The sequence below is a fragment of the Gobius niger genome, assembly GCF_951799975.1.
Source record: "Gobius niger genome assembly, chromosome: 1".
Taxonomy (NCBI): Eukaryota; Metazoa; Chordata; class Actinopteri; order Gobiiformes; family Gobiidae; genus Gobius; species Gobius niger.
Window position 1 is genome coordinate 7,050,671 of NC_136852.1, and position 22,196 is coordinate 7,072,866.

Consider the following 22,196-nt stretch of genomic DNA (forward strand, 5'->3'; position numbering starts at 1 on the left):
TCTTTCTACTTCTTCCTTCTTCTTCTTCCTCTGTTCTTTCTTCTTCTTTCCCCTTCTTCCTCTTCCTCCTCTTCTTCTTCCTCCTCCTCTTCTTCCCCCTTGGTGAAGCCACGCCCCCTTCTATGACGCGATGCCGCCTGTATCTACATGTTCTCACCTGAGCCTAGATGAGTTGATGCGTACCTGTCCAGTCTTTACGCGTGTGCTCAGCCACGCACAAAGACCGAAGATGACTCCAGACAGGTCCGCATCAACTCGTCTAAGCTCAGGTGACAACATATCTTTGTATAGATAAACAGTGGCTTTAATGGAAAAACGCCGCCGCTAATCTGCGCCGTAATCAAAGCTAACGGCGCTACAGGCAAATATCAGCGCGTGTGACCTTTTATTCAGAGTCGCCCGTTCTTTCCGAGCGGTTTGTGACATTTGTTTAAACTCCGCTTGGCGTGTGTGCCCGGCAGAGGAAGCTCGTCGCGGTGTTGTTTCTCCGGTGCAGATAGAGGCCGGGGCAGAGGCAGAGGGGGACATGGGTAATCAGGCCCCGGCGGCGGTGTGTGTGAGAGAGCGCCGCTTTTGTAACCTTGCCGTGGAATGTTGATTGTGATGGCTGCCCGGCTGGGAATCCTGCCTCCGCTGTTTCCTAAGAGATACCGGCGAGTCGGGGCCGCGATTACGCCGCGCACTTTGCACACTGTGATTAGCTGGAATGCGGAGATTCCTGCGCCGCGAGATAAACGTTTGTCACGACGACGGTCCGGTGGAAACGCTGTTTATTTCACAGGCGGGAGGTCGAGTCACAAAGGAGCACACTTCCCTGTTGTGGAGGCGGCCTTTTGATGTTTAAACTTATTTGGAGAGTTTAAATCTGGTTAAGGCGAGACACTGCAGGTGAATAGGGAAAAAATGTATATTTACAGATATCAATTTGAAACTTTTGCTGTAGATCACTGGCATAAATGTGAGAAAAAAATACACTGCAAGTTTTCTGTCATTTTATCTTTTCATATATGTTTTATGCCTAAAAATGCCCCAAATTTCCCATCTTTTCGGCGACAAAATCTGAATAATGGATTGAGCTACATTGAAATTTATGGTTTCATTTTATTGGTAAATGAGTTTCCAAGACTTTTTCAGAGGGGATTTTGGATTTCTTGTTTAGGTCTAAAATAAGCTGTTTTTTAGTGGAAAATTTTGTAAAAATGTAATTTTCGCCTTATCTTCCAAATATTGTTCAGTCCAAGGCTGGAAAATTTGAAGTCTTTAGGTCCTACTGACGTGGACATAGTGTCGCGACAATGACAGAAAAATGTGTTTTGAGAAAAAGGGCCTTGAAATTGCATTCTCCCATATAAGTCTATGGGGGAACATTGAATCAGCGCAATATTTAAACATGTTATTGTGAAGATTAGGTATATTTTCTGTTTCCGGGTGAAAGCTTTTATGTTCAGAGACCAATTTGGCCCAAAACCTGAAAACTGAAAACATTTAGTTTTGCCTGTAGTGTCTCCCCTTAAAGCAGTACTAAGTAACTTATTTACCTTAATAAATCCTTTCCGTGGTCCCTGTGGGGGTAATGCAAGTGTTTATGGGATGATTGGAGGGTCTTTCATCTCCCCCTGGTGTCTCTGGCCAGAAAACCATGTTTGCAACTTGACTGCCCCCGGTGCGGAGAAAGCAATACACACTAATGTAATCACAAAGAAGAAGCTAATATGCTAACGGACAAAGCTAACTGCGGGCTAACGTCACTTTAAACAGTATTTACAGCCAAGTTTGAGTGAAAAAAAATATTTCTATTGTATAATTGGATGTACAGTAACCCTCTCTCCCTTCGCCTTTCCTGTCAGTGTAGTATTTACTCTCCAAGACAATTAATAAATTGAAAAATCGTAACTTGCTACTACACCTGCAGTTGCGCTTATGGCCTCTAGGGGGAAGAGTTACTTAGTACTGCTTTAAGTACTTTGGTATGGTCGGATCCTCCAGTTTAAGCTTGTCTAGTCTTAGATTTAGTGCTGCAAAGTCAAGTATTACAAGTATTTTGTCAAGCTACTTCACCTTTGATATTCCTATGTGGACAAAGGCGAGACGCTGCAGATGAATAGGGAACATTTTTAAATTTAGAGATTTAAATTTGAAACTTTTGCTGTGGATTATTGGCATAAACATGAGGTAGGGCTGCTCGATTATTGACAAAATAATAATCACGATTATTTTTGTCATAATTGAAATCAGGATTATTCTAACGATTATTTGTTCCCTATAAAAAAGGTCTTTATTTTATTTATATATTTATTAATAAAAAAAAACTATGCTGAATATTTTCTGTTTTCTGAACAGTCATAAAAGTACAGATGATTTCAAGTTTGCCTCGATTAAGGAGAGGTCTCTGTTTCACACCTGCCCCCTGCTGGCCAGCCCTCACACCTGCACAAGCAAACTGAGCAGCACTGTTTGTTTTTAAGCCAGGCAAAAGCATGAGCCATGGCACGTGAAATGAGAAGGGGAAATAATCCCAGCGCCATGAAATATGCAAGTGTGCTTTGCCAAAATATATATATATATTTTTTTTAAAGTCCCGATTATGCTAATTTTGTAATCGTTTAGCGGAATAATTGAAATTGTAATCGAATTTCGATTAATTGCACAGCCCTAACATGAGGAAAAAATGTATTGCTTTTTTGTCATTATCAGTGAGGCAACTTCAGTCATACACAAGGCAATTGACTCTGTGCATAACTTCAAATGCCGCCCAAGACTTCCTGTTTCACTCCAGCACGCCAAAATAAAAGCACCATCTTATTCATTAGTTCAGCAGTTCAGTTGTTCATCTTTCTTTCTGCCTAACTATTAACAGACAAAACACTTAAAATGTGCGTATTTAACTATATTCTTGTAATGTTGCAAGTACCTGCTGAACAACTCAATAAGACGAGCTGTGTGCTTTTATTTTGGCGCGCTGGATCGAAACAGGAAGTCAGCTCTTGGGCGGTGTTGTTATGATTTGAAGTTATGCACAGAGTCAATTCAAAGTGCTTCACAGTTGCGTAAAATTACAAGAAAGCAGATCAACATGAAAAGCACGAGTGCAGATTAAATACCCGTTTTCAGCCTGGATTTGAACATTGTCAGAGTTGAGGCCTGTCTCGCATCTTCATGAAGACTGTTCCAGATTTTAGCTGCATGAAACTGACACGCAGCCTCACCGTGTTTAGTCCTGACTCTGGGAACCACCATGTTTGATATAAAAAATGTGTATCGCTTTAGATTAAGGTGTGCTCAAGTATTAATAAGCATCAGTAATCATTCTAGGGTTAGGGTTAAAGGGATATTTCTATTTTTGACACAGGGCCTCATTTCCTAGTTATCCAGAGTGTGTTTGAAGAGTTTCATGGCGCTAGGCTAGTGCAAGGCTAGCGCATTTCTATGGTATCAGCTAGCCTGCATTAAAAACCATATAAATGTCTGTGTCCATAGAATAATTTTTGGAATATAACAGACCTTGCATCACATGAATTGTCGCTTTTTGAGGGACTATTTTCTAGCAGATCACTCCACCCCAGCGTAGCTTATACAACCACGAAGCTGATGCTGCTCAAATATAAGTTATTTTAAATGCAAAATGGTTAAAATGATTTATCCCTCCTCATTCAAAATATTATTTGGTCCCAGGCTGGAAAGGTTGAAGTCTGTAGGAGCGACTGAAGTGATATTGTGACTCAGAGATATTGTCACACCAATGTGATATCTCTAAATTTAAAAAGTTTCCTCATTTACCTCCAGCGTCTCGCCTTAAGTCACTGACGTATCTTTGTTTCCATCTGTGTTGGCAAAGAACGTGTAAAACTATACGCGATCTATATGAGATATTCACAGTAGTACCTTTGAGTATTTGGAGCGAGTGACTTGATGTAATACCCCGCGGCTCCGTTGCCCTTGCACATATCGAGTCGTCCTGTGTGGAAACCCGAGAGCGAGCACGTGCGTCCTGTCATTAGTCAAGGCTCAGCCCCAGAGAGTGGGACATCCCGGCATTCCTCCCGCCGCACAGGCCAAAATTACCCTCTCCTCGGCGGGTCATGAGAAGCGGAGGCTCATGACCTCACTTCTGTCGCGGCGTGGGCGGTCCCGTCCCGCTCGGATCATGCGAGCCGAGCCCGCACCATTGGCCGAGGAGGTGGGCTCATTGGATTGGAAGGTAATTGCATTTGTTTGCGTTAAGAGGGAGCTTCGTGAGGCCGGAGCGTGAGGTCCTCCACGTGTGAGGGCCGGAGCGTGAGGTCCTCCACGTGTGAGGGCCGGGTCAGAGTCTTGAGGAACATCATGGCACCAGGTCGTCAGTCTCATTGTAGCGTCAAAAAGCACTTAAGTCACTTCTGCAGCGACAACGTTCTCTGTTACTGGTTCAGACGATCACAATTTTAGTTTGAGCTGATTCTTCACAGCCGTTGTATTGTATTGTCTTCTTCTTCTTCTTCTTCTTCTTCTTCTTCTTCTTCTTCTTCTTCTTCTTCTTCTTCCTACTCCTCTTTCTCCCCTACTCTTCTTCCTCTTTTTCTTCCTCTTCCTTCTTTCTTCTTCTTCCTCCTCCTCTTCTTTCTTTTTCTTCCTCTTCCTTCTTCCTCCTCTTCCTCCTCTTCCTCTTCTTCCTCCTCCTCTTCTTTCTTTTTCTTCCTCTTCCTTCTTCCTCCTCTTCTTCTTCTTCCTCCTCCTCTTCTTCTTTCCTCTTCTTCTTCCTCCTCTTCTTGCTCCTCTTCCTTCTGTCTTCTTCTTCCTCCTCTTTCTTCTTCTTCTTCTTCTTCCTCTTCTTGTTTGTCGTCTTCCTCTTCTTCCTCCTTCTCTTCTTTCTTTTTCTTCCTCCTCTTCTTTTTCCTCCTCCTCTTCTTCTTTCCTCTTCTTCCTCTTTTTCTTCTTTTCTCTTCTTCCTCTTCCTCCTCTTCTTCCTCCTCTTCCTTCTGTCTTCTTCTTCCTCCTCTTCTTTTTTTCTGTCTTCTTCCTCCTCTTTTTCTTCCTCTTCCTCCTTCTTCCTCCTCTTCTTGTTTGTCTTCTACTTCCTCCTCCTCCTCCTTCTCTTCTTTCTTTTTCTTCCACTTCCTTCTTCCTCCTCTTCCTCTTCTTCTTTCTCTTCTTCCTCCTCTACTTCTTCTTCCTCTTCTTTTTCCTCCTCTTCTTCTTTCCTCTTCTTCCTCTTTTTCTTCTTTTCTCTTCTTCCTCTTCCTCCTCCTCTTCTTCCTCCTGTCTTCTTCTTCCTCCTCTTTCTTCTTTCCTCTTCTTCTTCCTCCTCTTCCTTCTTTCTTCTTCTTCCTCCTTCTCCTCCTCTTCTTTCCTCCTCTTCTTCTTTCCTCTTCTTCCTTCTCTTCTTCCCTCTTCTTCTTTCCTCCTTCTTTCGTCCTTCTTCCTCCTCTTCTTCTTCTGTCCTCTTCTTCCTCTTCTTCTTCCTCTTCTTTTCATTCTACTTCTTCTTTTTCCTGTTCTTCATCATCATCTTCTTCAAAGTAACTCTTACTTGAGTAAATATGTAAATACAAATGACTGTACTTTGTGGCTCGAAGATCGGCTGCAGTAAATGAAGTGAAGTAAATGAACGATGGACAAAGTGGCTTTTTCCCATCGATTCTATGGAGTTTCTGTCATTGAAGTTGTCGTCGTCATAGCGATACGGCCCTGTCATTCCTTGGCCCTTTACATAAATATCTCACTGATGATTCTTCAACGAAACGATTGCCCCTGCCACCCATCCAGCTCCTTCGTGTGTGGCATTTCTGGAAAAATCCTCCAGACCCTCGTCAACTTCTCGGACGACACATGGCGGACACATGTCGACGCCTTTTTCAGACTAAACACGTTATCGATCACGGCAAAAAAAAAAAAAAGAGAGAGAGAGAGAGAAAAACGTCGGTGCTGATCCCGTAAGCCCCGGCCGCTCGCATGAGAGGGGCAGACAGTCGGGCTGGGGGGAAGCTCAGCTGAATTACGCCTCAGACTGAACCAGATGTGGAGCTGCGGTGACTCACGGCGGGAGCGCGCGTGATGACGTTAGTCCGGCATGCACGCGAGCACACGCTAACACACGCTAACACACGCTAACTGCTCGTGCGTGTCAGGACTTTCAGCGCTTCCTTCAAAACAAGCGGCCTCGCTCCGGCGTGGTAATGTCTGGGCAAAGACCATTACGCCGCGTTAGCAAACAGTGGAGTGTAGATGATTATCCGCAGCCGAGATGGAAGCGGTGGGAGACGTTCCTCTGGATTATATCTTTATCTGCAGTTTAAGTCAATCTGGCAAAAGGCTGCGAAAAGTCATCAAGAAATAAGAATCTGCCTTTGATTGGAGTTTTAGGAATAGGTTGTGACTTAGTAAATACAAAATCTGCTAGTTAAAAAATTACATAAAAGTGGATTGTCTTACTGCCAATGGACTGTTTAGTTTTATTCCAAGTTTTTATTTTTATTTTTTGTCTTATTTTAGGTGTATGAGTTACTAGGGCTGAGTACCATTACATTTTTTATGATATCAGTACTTTAACGATACTTGGTTTCCGATACCGAAACCCGAACAATACTTTTTCCGTTACCACACTAAACTATTTGTCATTTAGAACCATGAAGCAGATTAACAATGTTAATTTATTCCTTTTCCTTCCATATAATTTATTTTACATGGATCATTTGTTTGAGGTGAAACAACCAAGAAACTTCCTCCAGGAAACTTGATGCAAGTTGGTCATTTTATACTCACTCCTGCCACCTCAGGTCATACGTGTAACTGCAGCTTCTATATTAAGCTCGTGCAGGTGTTACTTCAGACCCGAAGTAACACCTTTTTGAGGGACAGTGCAGGATTTTAGAGGCAGTTGTGGTGAACAGACCTCGGCTCATTCTACACATTAGGACATGGCTGGAACATCGAGGGGGAAGAAAATACATCATTTTAACATTATTAAACTCCGCATAGTCCCTTTAAACGATAAAAGGGCAAAAATAACACATTTTGCACATTTTTCCCCAAAAATTTTGTCAATTCAGTTCAATTTTTCCCCCAATTTTTTAACGTGTTTTTTTCCCAATTTTCTCCCCCAAGAAATTCTCAATTTTTTTATTTCTTTTTTTTTCCATTTATTACTATTATTATTTTAATTCAACCCCATTTTTCTACTTGTTTTTCCCAATTTTTTCATTTTTGTTCAACTTTTCTTTACATTTCTTTTTGGTTGCTTTCGATACTTTCATTTAGAATAAGAGCAGTTACTTATTCTAAGTCCACGATACTTGCTCCACTGACTTAAAACATTCTGAATTTGAGTTATTTTTCAGGGATCCTATTGTACTTGTTTTAGTGGTATGGGGGATATTTGAGCACAGTAAAGAAAACTACGCAGACACATGGAGAACATGCAAGAGTCCACAGTGAAAGCTGCACCGGGAAACTGAACATGCATCATTGGTACTGCTACTACTTGGATACTAGTCATTGATTAGTTATTGGTATTTTTGCATTCAGGTTAAGGACAAATTAGACGATAAATCTCAAATCTCAATGTACTTGATGTTTGCTAAGATGTTTTTTCTTTATTTTAAGCACAAAAATACGTATTCCACTGGCAAGGTTACTCAAATTACGGTGAAATGTTCTGAGTCATGTTCCCTGATGATCTCCTCATGTCTCGCCTCATTCCACTTTCCCTGATCTGAATCACTTCTGTAGTTGTAAAAACACCAGTGAAAGACGCGGCCGTTGCTTCACCCAGTTTGCCAAAGCAGCAAATGTTTGCCTAATATTCGCGCTCTCTTGTTTGCACAGTTTTAATAATGCTCCACTTGCTTCCGGCGCAGAAATTAGTTTTTCCACCGAGCGCGTCACCAGGCAACATCGGAGCAGTGTATCGGGGCGTCGGTGAAAGCGCAGAGATCGGGACGTCCCTTTCAGGCGGCGCTGTTTTAGACGAGACTCGCTCGGCCTGGAATGTTCTGTTGGTTCAGCGTGGAAGACGGGCCCCAGTGCTTTTGTGGAGGAAATCAAAGCCCACATGTACAGTATGTGCAGATAAGATTCACTGAAAGATGTGTTTTCACGCCGTAATCTGAGGGATTTATCACGATTACGAATGTCACATGGAGTTATTGGTTGAATGGGTAATATTAACAAAAATGAACATCTCGATCACGATGATGAAGCAATGTTTTACATCTACATTTCCCTTGCTTTGTCGCTCTCAAAGATAATTGTCCTAAACAGACTACAAAACTGCACAAAAACACTTTTCCCCACTTAACCCTTGTTTTTCCTCATTTGTTTTTTTCAAATTTTCTCCTATTGTTTACTCAATATTTTTCCTTTTTTCCCAAATATTTTCTTAATTTTCCCCCATTTTTCCTGCTTTTTCCCTAATGTTCCCTTTTAGGTTATTTTCTATATCCCCCCCATTGTTTCCTTTTATTTTTCTTATGTTCCCCCCCCCATTATTTCCTCAATTCCCATTTATTTTCCCTTTTTTCTCACCATTTTTTCCCCCCTTTCCCCAATTTTCCTTTATTTTCTTCCCGCTCAAATTTCCCCCATTGTTTCCTCAATGTTTCCCCCATTTTCCCCTCAAATTTTTGTTTATATGAGGGTACAAAAGTAAACAGATTTGACATGATATCCTTTCAAGGCCGTGGTAACCCAGGGTGCTGAGGGTGCTGCAGCATGCCCTGGTGGATAGTTTGTGCATTGCAAGCAATATTATTAAATTAAAAAAGAAAAGGCGTTTTGGGGGGGAAATCCTGTCCCTCAGCACCCCATAACCAAAGTAAGTTCCCACGGCTCTGTATCCTTTTTTAAGGGGACTATACAGAGTTTAAAAATGTTAAAATTAAGTATCTTCCTCCCCCTACATGTTTCAACAATGTCTTAATGTGTAGAATGAGCCCAGACCTGTTCACCACAACTGCCTCTAAAATCCTGCACTGTCACTCAAAAAGTTGTCACTTCGGGTCCGAATTGCCGTCATGCACGAGCTTAATATAGAAGGTTCAGTTACACGTATGACCTGAGGTGGCAGTAGTGAGTATAAAATGGCCAACTTGCATCCAGCCCCTTTAAGTGTCTAAAGAATGTGTTGTGTAACAAAACTGCGGAATAAGTGTTTGAATAAAGTAATTCCAATTAAAGGGAGGGTTTTTCTGCTAAACTGACTTTTTAGAACTGTGTTACTATGTGTTTTTTCTTCATAAACATGTCTGGAGTTGTGTTTCGAGCCGCTAGCGCACCTTTGATTAATCTTTGGATCTTTTCCTGGAGGCTGTTCTTACAAAAGCTCCTCCTGAGATCCTTATGTAAGAAATGCTTTCCTCACCTCTCGATCTCACGCTAAGCTCAATCTTTGACTTGGATTTGTTTGGGACAATTCCTGAAACATATGATCCTTTGAAACTTGCCTTCACTTAAGGTCGTTCTCCCCCTGTCGTCTTCTCGCAGAACTCCATCCGCCACAACCTGTCGCTGCACAGCCGGTTCATTCGCGTGCAGAACGAGGGCACCGGGAAGAGCTCCTGGTGGATGCTGAACCCAGAGGGAGGCAAGAGCGGCAAGTCCCCCAGACGCAGGGCCGCCTCCATGGACAACAACAGCAAGTTCAGCAAGAGCAGAGGCCGCGCGGCCAAGAAAAAGGTAACAATGTCTACAGCTATATTTGCTTTGATTTAAAAATACCTAGTAGAAGTATATTGTGGCCTATAAACCTGATTTTGGGGACATCAGCTTTGACATTTTGTTTTCCCCATAACTATTATACGTTGCTAAACATGCCAAAACCAATACATGAGCATCTATTATTGTTTATTCACTATAATAAGCACAGTTTGAAACCAGAACTGTTCAGAAAGGGTTAAGGGATTGTGGTTTATAGAATTCCAATCCAACTAATACAGTTCAAAGCACTTCTGCAGTAGAAGAAGAAGCAACCAAAGTATACAAAAGTGCAGAATGTGGGAATGAAGAAAAGAACTATTCGGGGGATGTTTCATCATAACGTTGTTAAAAGCAAAAAAAGTTGATTTTGCACGACATGTCTCCCTTTAAAGGGGGAAGGTTTTCTCAATAAACAAGTTTCCGGCTACTTGTCGATCTCCAGTGTTGGAGAGTAACTGATTACATGTATCAAGAATACTCGTTTTGAGTAACTGTATTTGGGTACAGTTACTCTTTCATGTGAGGGTATTGAGAATACAGTTAGTTTCCTAAAATCAAAGGAATACATTGCAGTATTTAATCATTATATTTCAGCTTCATATTGCACATTCATAATAAAGAAACGATCAAGGAAAGTTTATCTCTGTGAGGCATTACCTCACTTTTACTTTCAAACTAGTTTAGTTTGATTTGTTTACATTAAAGGCCCTATACCTATTTTTTTCATTTCAAACAATGAAAGAGGAAACCAGTAAATTAAAATGTTGGTTGAGGTACACACTTATCCCCAATCTTCCTAACATATTTGTAACATCCCACTTCTTTACAGGGACATGTTTATAGGCACTTTTCACAACTTGCGGGGTCATTTTTCAGGGTAACTTACGCAATAAATGCTACAAAACTATCCTGCAAGTTCATGAAATTGATACAAATGCTTTATGATTAGATCTACATTGTTTTCCCCACAAATGTCTGAGTTACTAAAGGAAAACAAAACAAATTTCAGTCCATAACTAGAAAAAAAACAGGTATAGCGCCTTTAATGTTAGCTACATGATAATCAATGATCTGTCTCTCCTCCCAAAACATGAATAAAGATTTAAGACTCACACATGTGCACCGTCCTGTGATCTGCTGTGATCTAGTGCATTTACAAAGCACTTCTTGCATTCCTAATAAGTTTACAAGAGGCGTTTCAATGAACATAGTCTACATGTTTTTAATTATATGACTCATTTGTACATAAATATAATGCAAATCAATATAAAAGCACTGGCAGGAGTCCCAGTCCGAGTCGCACCCCTCTTTATTCTCAGTCCGCCCGTGTCCAGAGATCTTAGTACAGACTCATAAACTTCCTTTGAACTTGAATTGACATGGATTTATTACATATTTGGTCGTATAATTAACGACATCTAGGTTTTACGATTAGCAATACATCATTATCTGTATTCATTAGATTACTGGCATCACTCCAAGGTTTGTTTTTGTGAATGGCCTTGGCGTTGTCAGAGTGCACGGGCACACGCTCTAATCAAGATTTAAATGACATGAGTCCAAGTTAGAAAAACAATCACGTGAAGCTATGTAAGTCCAGCCTCCTGAAAATAGCTTTTGGGAATGAGATAAAAACAATGGCTTGTAACGCAGGGCAACATGAGGGACACCAGTGAGCAAAACTGTTACTGTACTTTTATAAACCCATTCATCTTACTACAAAAAGGTTGAACTTTTAAAACTGTTTTTTTTTGGCATTTGATCCAATTTTTGATTTGGTGTCAGAATTTAGCGAAAACACTGCAGTAGAATGAGGCAGAAAAAATGAAAAATATCAAACAGGCATTTTAGCATTAAAACACTCTCACTCTGTTATTGCAACGTTTTGGTTACGCACTTCATCAGGGTTCAGCACAAAAATGTCTAAAATTGTGTCTATTTCAGCAGCTAAATATAAATAATAGGTAGAGCCAGGTTTAAATCTATGGTTTTATCTTTTTGATTGCCCTTATGAAGTCTGTGTCAAAGCCATAGACTTAATGTTTCAATCAATCAAACTTTATTTATAAAGCACTTTTCATACCGAAAGGTATCACAAAAACATTTAAAGCAATACGCCTGTCATATTTATTGCTCTGTTGTCATATTTATTGCTCTGTTTTATTGCCTTAATGTTTGGTGCAGCCCTGTGAGGCGATTTCTGTTGTGATATTGGGCTATACAAAACCATTAAACTTGAAACTTGGCACAACCTCCCATATTGTATATTAGGACTAAATAAATAGATGTCAGTTAACCGTGAAGGTTCATAAGGTAAAAGCAGTTCTGAAAGATAAGAAGGGCCCAGACCATTAAGACATTTAAAAATAATAATAATAATAATGCATTGGTTTTATATAGCGCTTTTCTGGACACTCAAAGACGCTTTACATTGCACTATTCATTCACTCCATACTCGGTGGTGGTAAGCTACTATTGTAGCCACAGCTGCCCGGGGGTAGACTGACGGAAGCGAGGCAACCAGTCTGCGCCATCGGCCCCTCCGACCACCACCACTCACTTACTCACGAATTACATTCGCTAGGCTTCCTAGTGTTCCCAAACGGTCTCCCATCCAAGTACCGACCAGGCCCTTCCCTGCTTAGCTTCCAAGGTCTGACGGGATTGGGCATAGCATAGGCGGTATGGCCAAAAATCATTAAAAGAACTTTAAAGTTGATCCTGAAACACAAGGGGAGCCAATGCAGCGATTCTAAAACCGGTGTAATGTGGTCCCGCCTCCTGGTCTTCGTCAGATAGCAGGGCGTTACAGTAGTGGGTACGACTGGTGATAAAAGCATGCGTTAGCGTCTCCGTGTTGGCCCGAGAGAGAATGGGGCGGACTCTGGCTATGTTCTTTAGATGGTAAAAAACCTACCCTTTGTGATACTCTTAATGTGTGAAATAAAAGTCAGCTCAGAGTCAAAAATCACACCCAGGTTCTTCACTTGTGAGGAAGGATTAATAGACAGTGACTGTAGTTTGGGTAAAAGTTTCTCTCTCTGGGCCTCAGGGACAATATTTATCGTTTATAGACCGTCATAGCTCACTCCTCCCCTTTTACAGTAATTAATCCATTTGAGAGAGAATCCATGATGCTGCTCAATCTCCTCCTACAGAGCATGTTCGATAAAAGGACAAAAAGGTGTGGAACTCGGCCTTGTGAGGCGGGCTGAGCAGCACCAAGCCTCGACAGTGCTCCTGGGCCTGTCAATCAAAGCCCAAAGCTAAAACTTTTAAAATAAATATAAAAGTTTTAGGTTAAAAAATATTACTCTTCTCTTCAGTGTTGTCACAGGAATCAACTGTATTTTTTAGAAACAATGAAAGTCTTTGGATCCAGGCCATTGTGTTGCTTTTGAAACATGTTAAACTTCTGGAGTCGCCCCTGACCACTAGGGGGTGGTATCGCAGCTATGTCAGCCCCCTGCCATGAGGACCAAAGAAAAGCGTTTCCCATTGGTCGAAAACGTGTTGGTGTCCATGTACACATTGTAGTTTATGGTTCTATTGTAGTTTCCTGAGGAGCACCTTCTCACATGGACCTGCTTTGTGACGCTGTGATTGGTTCCTTGTCCTAAATTGAGATGTTGTCAAAATGAACCCTGAGTCAGAGCGCGTTTCTAAACTGTGTGTGTGTTTGTCTGTGCACAGCTGTCCATGCAGGGCGGTCCCGACGGCGGAGCGGACAGTCCCAGCTCGTACTCCAAGTGGCCCGGCAGCCCCAACTCCCACAGCAACGACGACTTCGACGCCTGGAACAGCTTCAGGCCCAGAGCCAGCTCTAACGCCAGCACCCTGAGCGGCCGCCTGTCCCCCTTTGTCCCGGAGGATGACCTGGGGGAGGCCGACGTGCACATGGGATACCCGGGGCCCCCCGCCGCCAAAATGACCGCCACGCTCCCCAGCCTGTCGGAGATGACCGGATCTCTTGGACACAGCTCGGAGAACGTCATGGAGAACCTTCTGGACAACCTCAACCTGCTCTCGCCCAATAACTCCCAGGTCGGGGGCGGGGGGGCCGTGACTCCAGGCTCGTCCCAGTCGTCGCCTTCTCCCATGATGCAGCAGAGCCCCGGGTATCCTGCCTACACTTCGCCGTCGCAGCAGGACTACCGGAAATGCGGGTACGGCCAGGCGGGGATGGGCAGCTTGCCGCCCATGCCGCTACAGAGCGTCCCGGAGGCCAAGCCCAATTTCGGAGGAGTTATGGGACAGTACGGCTGCACAGCGGGGTTACTGAAGGAACTCCTCACCTCGGACACGGACCCACACGGGGACCTCATGCCCTCGGTGGACAGCGTCGTGTCCCAGTCGATGCTGCCGCCTTACAACAGCACCCAGCACAAAATCATGGGGGGCAACGGGCACCCCTGCATGCCCCACGCTCACCCGCACAGCATGACCCAAGCCCCGAGCGCCCCCTCCATGAACGGACGCATGCTCATGTCCCTCAACCAAACCCGCCTCCCGTCGTCGGTCAAGACCCCCATGCACCTGCCCTACGGCCTCCACCACGGCGTCGGGGGCGGCATCCCCGGGAGCTTCTGCCCCCTCAACACCAACGGGTACGGACGGCCCGGCCCCCCGCCCCCCCTGCACGCGGAGAAGCTGCCCAGCGACCTGGACGACATGTCGATCGAGAGGTTCGAGTTCGACATGGAGACGGTCCTCCACGACACCCTGATGGACGGGGACTCGCTCGACTTTAACTTTGAGCCCGTGGTGGGGCAGCAGGGGTTCACGCACGGAGTGAAGACCACCACGCACAGCTGGGTGTCGGGGTGAAGGCGGACACGGGACGTTCTCTGGATCTCATCCACATTTCACGGATCACCTCATTGCAAAGACTTCTTCTCGTGGCCCCAGAACTGTTAAATTTGAATTCTATTTTGGGTAAACTCGAAACAAAGTGCCAAACATGTTTGCCTTATCACATAAATGAACTTATTTCAGGGGTTGAATTTACAAAGGACGACATTTCTAGTCCTTAAGCCTTGTTTCCACCAACCACCACTTGATTTTCGATGATTTCACCCAAATCAATTACACCGAACGCTTATCGAAGAATCACCACCGCCAACACCTTAAAGGAATGTTTGGGAATTACATCGGCCTTCCCATATTTCGTGACAAAGATCGTTCCGATCCAGATGGCTGGGTTTTATACAGAGTAAGACAGTCTGGCACAGCTCTATAGAGATTGAATTCCCTCCAGGCAAATCTGACCGGACCAATCACAGCGCAGAGGGAGGGAGATAGAATAGAAACCCAAACATTTAAGCGCTTAAATCAGACACTTTGAATCATGTTTGTATCAATGTGCTTCTGTTTTAAGAGAAATGAGGAAGTGGCTGCTTTCAAATAATGTTTTTTCAACAATAGACGCCATTATTTACCGTGATACTGGATTTTGAAATGATCTACAGCTGTCTCTTCACAAAGACGTAAACCTCATATTAACCTGATTGGATTAAAGCAGTTTTAGGAAAGGAAAGGCTATGTATTTTCTTGTAGCAGAGTAAACTCCTTGTTTCCACTGTTTATCTACATTGTAAACGTAGCATTTATGTAAGAAACGCTTAATGTGTCTAAATATAGAGCATTTTTACCAATCGCCGACGCTTGTCTGAATGACACAAGCAGGGAGTGTTTTTTCCGCTGATCATCAACACAATGTAGCTTGAGTGAGTTAAGAATCACAGTGGAGAAAGAGGTTCAAACACTGATGCATTTTGAGGTCTTTCTTGTCTCTGTTCTCAAAGTTGACAGCAATCCGCTTGTCAGCCACAGTTTTGGACTGGATTTGCATTTTGGGGCAAAGTCCTTGAATTTGAGACTGTCACAAATCTCTCATGAGTTATATTTTTCACCTTATTCAGGTAGCGCAACTTTAATCCCACCACCAGGCTCAATAGACTAATACCAGACTGTCTTATCTGTATCATGAAGTGACCCAGTCGGTAATGAAAACCTTTTCTTCCTCAACTGACTCCCTGCTCAGATATTTCCATTCAATAGGTACACAATTAGGGATGCACAATATCAGAACCGACACTGGAAAAACAAATATCCGATACTGAACCAATACCAGTTTTGGCTCTCTCTTTTACCACCTTAATCTTAGTGAATATGGGCATATGTAGGGCTGTATATCATTTTAAACCTCAGAACCCGGAGAATCCAATCGATCAGTTAGTTTTAACCTCCGCAAATGTACTGTTGATCCTCGCGCAAAATGCAGTGGTTAGCATCAGCATGCTAGAGCTAGCGGGAGCTAATGCTAACGCAAACTAATCAAGGCTGGGTCAGAAACTATGATAGAAATGAAGCCTATTTCAATCAAATCGGCCACTGCTGAAGCCAAGTGTTTGTATTTTAGTTTGAAGAAATATCTGATCTCACATATTTGTAATGATCAGATCACTTCATGTGAGTTGTTTATATTATTGCAAACTAAAGCCTGTCATATACCCAAGGATATTTAGTGGAGAAAAGTCCAGTAATCCTTGTTAAATGTAATTGATAATTGATATGTAACATCATAACAATAAAATATGACTTTATTGACCTTAAAATGGAGAAAAGAGTCAATTGAATTTTTCACTCAAAGAAAACCACTTCTTGGTATCGGTAAATATCGGATATCGGCAGATGCTCAAACCCCAGTATCGGCATCAGTAGCAAAAAAGCTGGATCGATGCATCTCTTTTCACAATCACACATCACCTCCCCTTTAATCCAAAGCTAGAGTCAATTGCGAGGAGCTGTTATCGCTTTTTATGGACAATCCGTATCAGACAGACGTGTTCTTGGAATATTGGTGGAAACAAGGCTTGAAAACAACGCCAGCTACATCTCATCAGCATCTACCAGCACAATCTTCATACTGTTTACTTTCTGCTCTGTACAGTGAAGAGCCGCGCGCCGGAGCTGCCGTCGCGTTTGCGGAGGTAATGACACGGCGGGCGTCGGCGTCAGGGCCAGCGTCACGTTAAGTGGCGGTTTCGCGCGGGATGACGGGATGTTACGCAACTCGTGTCATCGCCTGAATGTACATATAATATTGTCAGACGAATCATTTCACGGTGTACTTTCCACCGCTGTAAATAGTGTTTACAAAAGTAGAAGCAAAAAACAGGGCAGCCGGATTGAAAACTGGACACGTTTGTTTCAAGGCCTTTTCTTCTTTTATTTTTATTTTTTTTAAACGCAGATCTTTGTAGAGAATCTCCTTCAAGGCTTTTTTTTTGTGTACATATTTCCGAATGTAAATTAAAATGATGTAGTGGATGTTTACTAGATTGATTATATATTTGAGACCTAAATTATTGGTGTAAATTTGTGCTGGTGCGAAAGCCGCTCGCAGCGATTGTTTCAAAGTTTTTATTTGTCTCAAGCCTGTAAACCTTAAACCACAGGGGCCTACTCAACGTGCCTGAAATAGCAGATTTTTCTTTTTGTTTGTAAATAGCCACGGTCCGCGAGATCCTCAGCTGTGTTGAAGTAACGGTGACTGGGTTGCGTTCACTCGACGTCGCAGATGGAGGACAGGCCACGACTCGATGTCAAAATGCAGATGCTGTGATGACGTTTACGGGCTTATCCTCATGAAGCTAAATCTGGCACAAAGTTCAGAATCTTCTCATTCTCAGTCAGCAAAGTGATTTTCTTTCTCTCCTTCCTTTAGCCCTCTCTCCTATAACCACACATTTTACATAGATACATATGGCATCATTGGAAATGCCCATATATGGTCATGTATGAAGCAGCCAGAGGGAAAACAAACTGAACTCATTTCTCCCCCATTGCTTAAAAGGACTATACAGAGTTTAAAAATGTTAAAACTAAGTATTTTTCTCCCCCTACATGTTCCAGCCATGTCCTAATGTGTAGAATGAGCCCAGACCTGTTCACCACAACTGCCTCTAAAATCCTGCACTGTCACTCAAAAAGTTGTTACTTCGGGTTTGAATTTTTGTCATGAACGAGCTTGACATAGAAGGTGCATTTACACGTATGACCTGAGGTGGCAGTAGTGAGTATAAAATGGCCAAGTTGCGCCTAGCCCCTTTAAAAACAAATACTGAATTATGAATATATTGTTCTACTAAATAAAGATACAGAGACGTTGAGAGGAGCAAAGTGGTTCAACAGCCCATTAATACATAAAAAAAACGACAATGCCATGGAAGCTAATGTTAGCTTCATGCTACATATGCTAACGCTAGCAACAAGTGCAGTTTTTCTCTTCTACTGAACAATTTGAGGTGAAAATCATCCATTTGGACCTGATTTTAGCCTGACTTTATTGGTGAAATAAAGTCACTTTATTGGTGAAATGTTTACAGTTCACCAGAAAACAGCTAGAAAGAGTGAAAAATTGTTAGAAGTTTTCTTCCCCCTGTATAGAATACAATTAAATGTTATTGGACAATGAGCTTTATAGGAAACATAATGATACAAATAGCAAGTCGCCCCTTTCGACGATAACTGCTGCCTTATTGTATCAGTACTCTTTACCCATACGTCAACACTCAAAAAGTACTCATTTGGTATAAATACATCAGTACTATGGTATAACCCGCCCATCCCCTAATCTAAAAGTCAGTGAAAAAACAAAGTAAAGTGAGTATTTTTTCACTTAGAATAAAAAAAACAACACATATTTAAAATATCTCAGTGATCCGGGGGGAAAAAACATAATAAATGCGATTTCTGATGATTTTTTTTCCTTGTCAAAGTCAGAATTGCTCAAGATAAGTTCAAGAGAGAGAGATTTTTGTTGACAGTTGCTCTTTCATAGATACAAAAGCTAAACACTCACACTCGCTCTCAAACAATAACAAAGTTCACCATGAGGATATTTCTGTCAGAAACCCGAATCTCCCGTAGAGTCACGCAGAGGCCACTGCGCTCCATCTCACTTTATGACGCCGTGAACGCAACCTATTGTTTAAAGTTTCTGTTTGACTTTTCCTTGGAAGTGGTTTTGTGTAAAGCGATACTCAGAGGCACTGTGAACGTTCAGAGACACTGTGAGCCTGTCCCTTTACAACGACTCCAAATCTGTGTCCGGGAAACACGACGTGTGACTGACTGTTCTTTGTAACCAACTCTTTCGAGGCCAAATGCTTTACGCTTTTTCCACGAGACTCCGCCTGACGCCGCCCCTCCTACCTCTATCTACGTGTTTTGGAAAAAAAAACTTCTATTGAACATGTGACTCGATAAGCGCAGATGTTTTTTTTTTTTAAGATAATGTTTTCGTCTTAATTGTTTTCAATGTTGTTTCTCAAAAGCGCCACTAAGTGTTAAGTCTTGTATCTCGCTTGTTGATATGCATTTCTGACCTGCCTTTTTCTTACATCTGCACGAACTGCCAGCCTCTGCATCGTGTAAAGTTTCAGATTTCGATCTTCAACATTTTTGAAGATCGATATATTGAGGCAGGAAAATATCACGATAAACGATATAATTGACTTGAAAGATACTTGATACTTTTTAAAGCATAACAATAACCTGTATTCTAGAAGTACATAATCATATCCCAAGATACTACACAAGCAATAAACGTGAAATATAATGTAACTACTACTAGGGATGTACCGATCCGATATTCAGTATCGGTATCGGTAGCCGATCCAGACATTTTGAGAGTATCGGATTGGATCGGATTTGATGACAGGACGGGTCCGATACAAGACGGCCGTGAATCTGTGGTCATGGATCTAACCTGGTAAACCCTGGTAAAACTACTGCAATATCCATTGACTATAATATATAATGATATATATTGTATAAAAATATAATAATACAAAAAGACTACATCGGATCGGTATCAGCCAGATGAAGTGTCAGTTTAAAATCAAAGTTCAATAAATAAATCAACAGATAAACTATACATTTTTTAGCTCAATATTTATCGTCTGCGCATTTATTTCCCTGTTTTTCTAATGTAGTGCTGTATATTTTCCCCAAAGTAAGTACTTTTATTGTATTTCATGTTTGCTGCTGGATATGTTTGGACAAACGTAGCTTTTTCTGTCATTTTAAGCTTTAGAGTTCGTTTCTGAAGGTCTTCAATGATATCGTTTATCGCGATCTTTTCCTGCCTCGATATATCGAGTTGTGTTTTGTCGATCGAGAAAAACTCAGAAGAAGGCGTCTCACGCAAATGAATTGAAGGTTTGCAAAACTACCTTTATATAAATCGTGTCAGTGGTTTTGCCAATGTTTAACTTTTGAAAAATATGTCGCATTTTCTGTAGTAAGGGTATAACGGTTCAATTTCACATTTATGTTGTTTTTTTCCCAGTTGCCTTTGAACTCGCTGGGCAAAAACGGAAAAGATAATCCTACTTTTGTCTCCATTGATAAAGAAATGTTTTACGAGACCCACTTTTCTCTTAAAGTGATAGTCTGTAAGTTTGCAAAGTGAGGAGAGATAAGAAGGTTAACAATCAAATTTGTCCCGCCCTTAAATCTACTCCTTATAGTTTGAGGAGAGCAGGCACAAAGTAAACAATTAAGCTCCTCCCCCTCCATCCTGATTGGACCTGACAGGCCGGTTCAAAGGAAAAGCTTGTCTCATTGGTCAAAGTTGTATCCCGGTGATTCTCATTAGTTGCTGAGGAAGTCATTGTTATTTATTATTACCTATGTGTCAAACGTCAGGCCCAGGCGGTCAATTATACACAATCTTTGAAATATGTAAAACATTTAAACTTACACACTATCACTTTAAAGGTGGGCATGATGCATAATGTAAACTCTTCTTTTTTCTGGTCCAGGAGCATTATTAATTGAAATAAAGCCGAAATAGGAATTAAGATTATATTAACAGAGATTTAAACTACAGGGTTACCACGTGTCAAACCTAAAAGGACCCAATGGAGACAAATACCAAGGATATTGTTTGAAATATGCTCTGTTCTAGTGTGAATGTAAAAGCACTTACTCTTTGGGCGTGTTGGATTTCGTGCCGTTGTACCCTGACTCTTTTGCATCGCTGTCACAGAAGCAAAGAAAAAGTAGAACGCTCTGTATCAGTGGTTCTCAAACTTTTCATACCAAATATCATCTCGTATAAAGTTGACCTAACAAGGACTAAAAGGAGTCTAAAATAGCCTGTTCATTCATATTGACATGTTTGGTATCCAGGTGTAGCACGAAAGGCGGCCGAGATGAGGCTGTTATCCAAATATGGTCATTTCCTTTCCTTAACGCTCTTGCAACTCCACTTTAGTAGCTCCTACAGACTCCAAACTTTCCACTCTTGTACTTAACAAAACATTTAAAAGGTTTTCAAGAGGTTTTTAAGTATCTAAGTATCTGCCTGATTCATTGAGCTTTAAATCACAAATACAGAAAACAACAGGAAACTCGCAATGCAGTTTTGTCTCGTATTTATAGCAGTGATTGATGTCTCTGCATTTATTTTGTCTTAAAACCCCCCACTTTAACTATTCGGCTTTACCCAAATCTAAAAGCATCTTGACTGTAGCGTACAGGCTACAGGCCAGTGTGACGCCTCATTTGAAAAGCCACAATACTGATCTAAACTGATCTTTTGCCGGGAAATCAACAATAACACGATAAAAAAAAGCGACAAAAACTAAAGATTGATGAAAACGCAACAACAAAGTGACAAGAATGAGATGAAAAAGTGACGAAAACACGACAAAAACATGACAAGATGTGACATGGAAGAAAAAAGAAAAAAGAAAAGAGAGACAAAAAGGTGATGGAAAAGCACCAACGCAACAAAAAATGCCACAAAAACACGTCTAAAGAGGGATGAAAAAGCAAAAAAAAAATCAGTAAGAAAGCCACGAAAGAGCGACAAAAATGCAATGAAAAAGTGACTGAAATACGGCAAAAAAAAACTACAAAAGCACTTAAAGCAGTACTACGTAACTCTTGCCCCTAGAGGCCATAAGCGCCACTGCAGGTGTCGTAGAACGTTACGGTTTTTTAATTGTCCATGAGAGTAAATACTACGTTTACAGAAGGGAGAGAGGGATATTGTACATCCAATTACACAATGGAGATCAGTTTTTTCACTCAAACTTGGCTTTGCTGTTTAAGTGGCGCTAGCCCGCAGTTAGCTTTGCCCGCTAGCCTGTTAGCTTCTTCTTTGTGGTTCTATTAGTGTGTATTGGTGGCTCCGGTCCGGTGGCAAGAAAGTTGCAATTGTAGGATTAGGGTTTTGAAATCAGTTTTGCAGGTCTTTCAAATGAGGCGTCACAATGGCTTATATCCTGAAAAGCTCCAGTCGAGAAGCTTTTAGATTCGGGTAAAGCTGAACCGGAGAAAATGCACTCCGCTAAGGTGGGGGTTAAGAGGTAAACTAATGTACAAAGAGACAGATTTTAAAGTCAAATATACATGACATTTTCACTTATTCCCATTTCACTTATTCTCATTAAAATGCCGTTTATAAAAATGGCCGCTGGGAGTTTGAGAACCACTGCTCTTTACTGTCA

General features: G+C 41.8%; 1 protein-coding gene across 1 annotated transcript in view; it reads left to right on the plus strand.

The window, feature by feature from the left end:
- foxo1a (forkhead box O1 a) overlaps positions 1 to 14,787 on the plus strand; it is a 68,192-nt gene extending 53,405 nt beyond the window's left edge. Inside the window, exons 2-3 of the mRNA XM_079574259.1 lie at positions 9,457 to 9,648; positions 13,363 to 14,787. Coding sequence (XP_079430385.1) covers positions 9,457 to 9,648; positions 13,363 to 14,496 — 1,326 coding nt within the window. The 3' untranslated portion in view covers positions 14,497 to 14,787. The remainder of the gene's footprint in view (positions 1 to 9,456; positions 9,649 to 13,362) is intronic.
- The last annotated feature ends 7,409 nt before the right edge of the window (positions 14,788 to 22,196 follow it).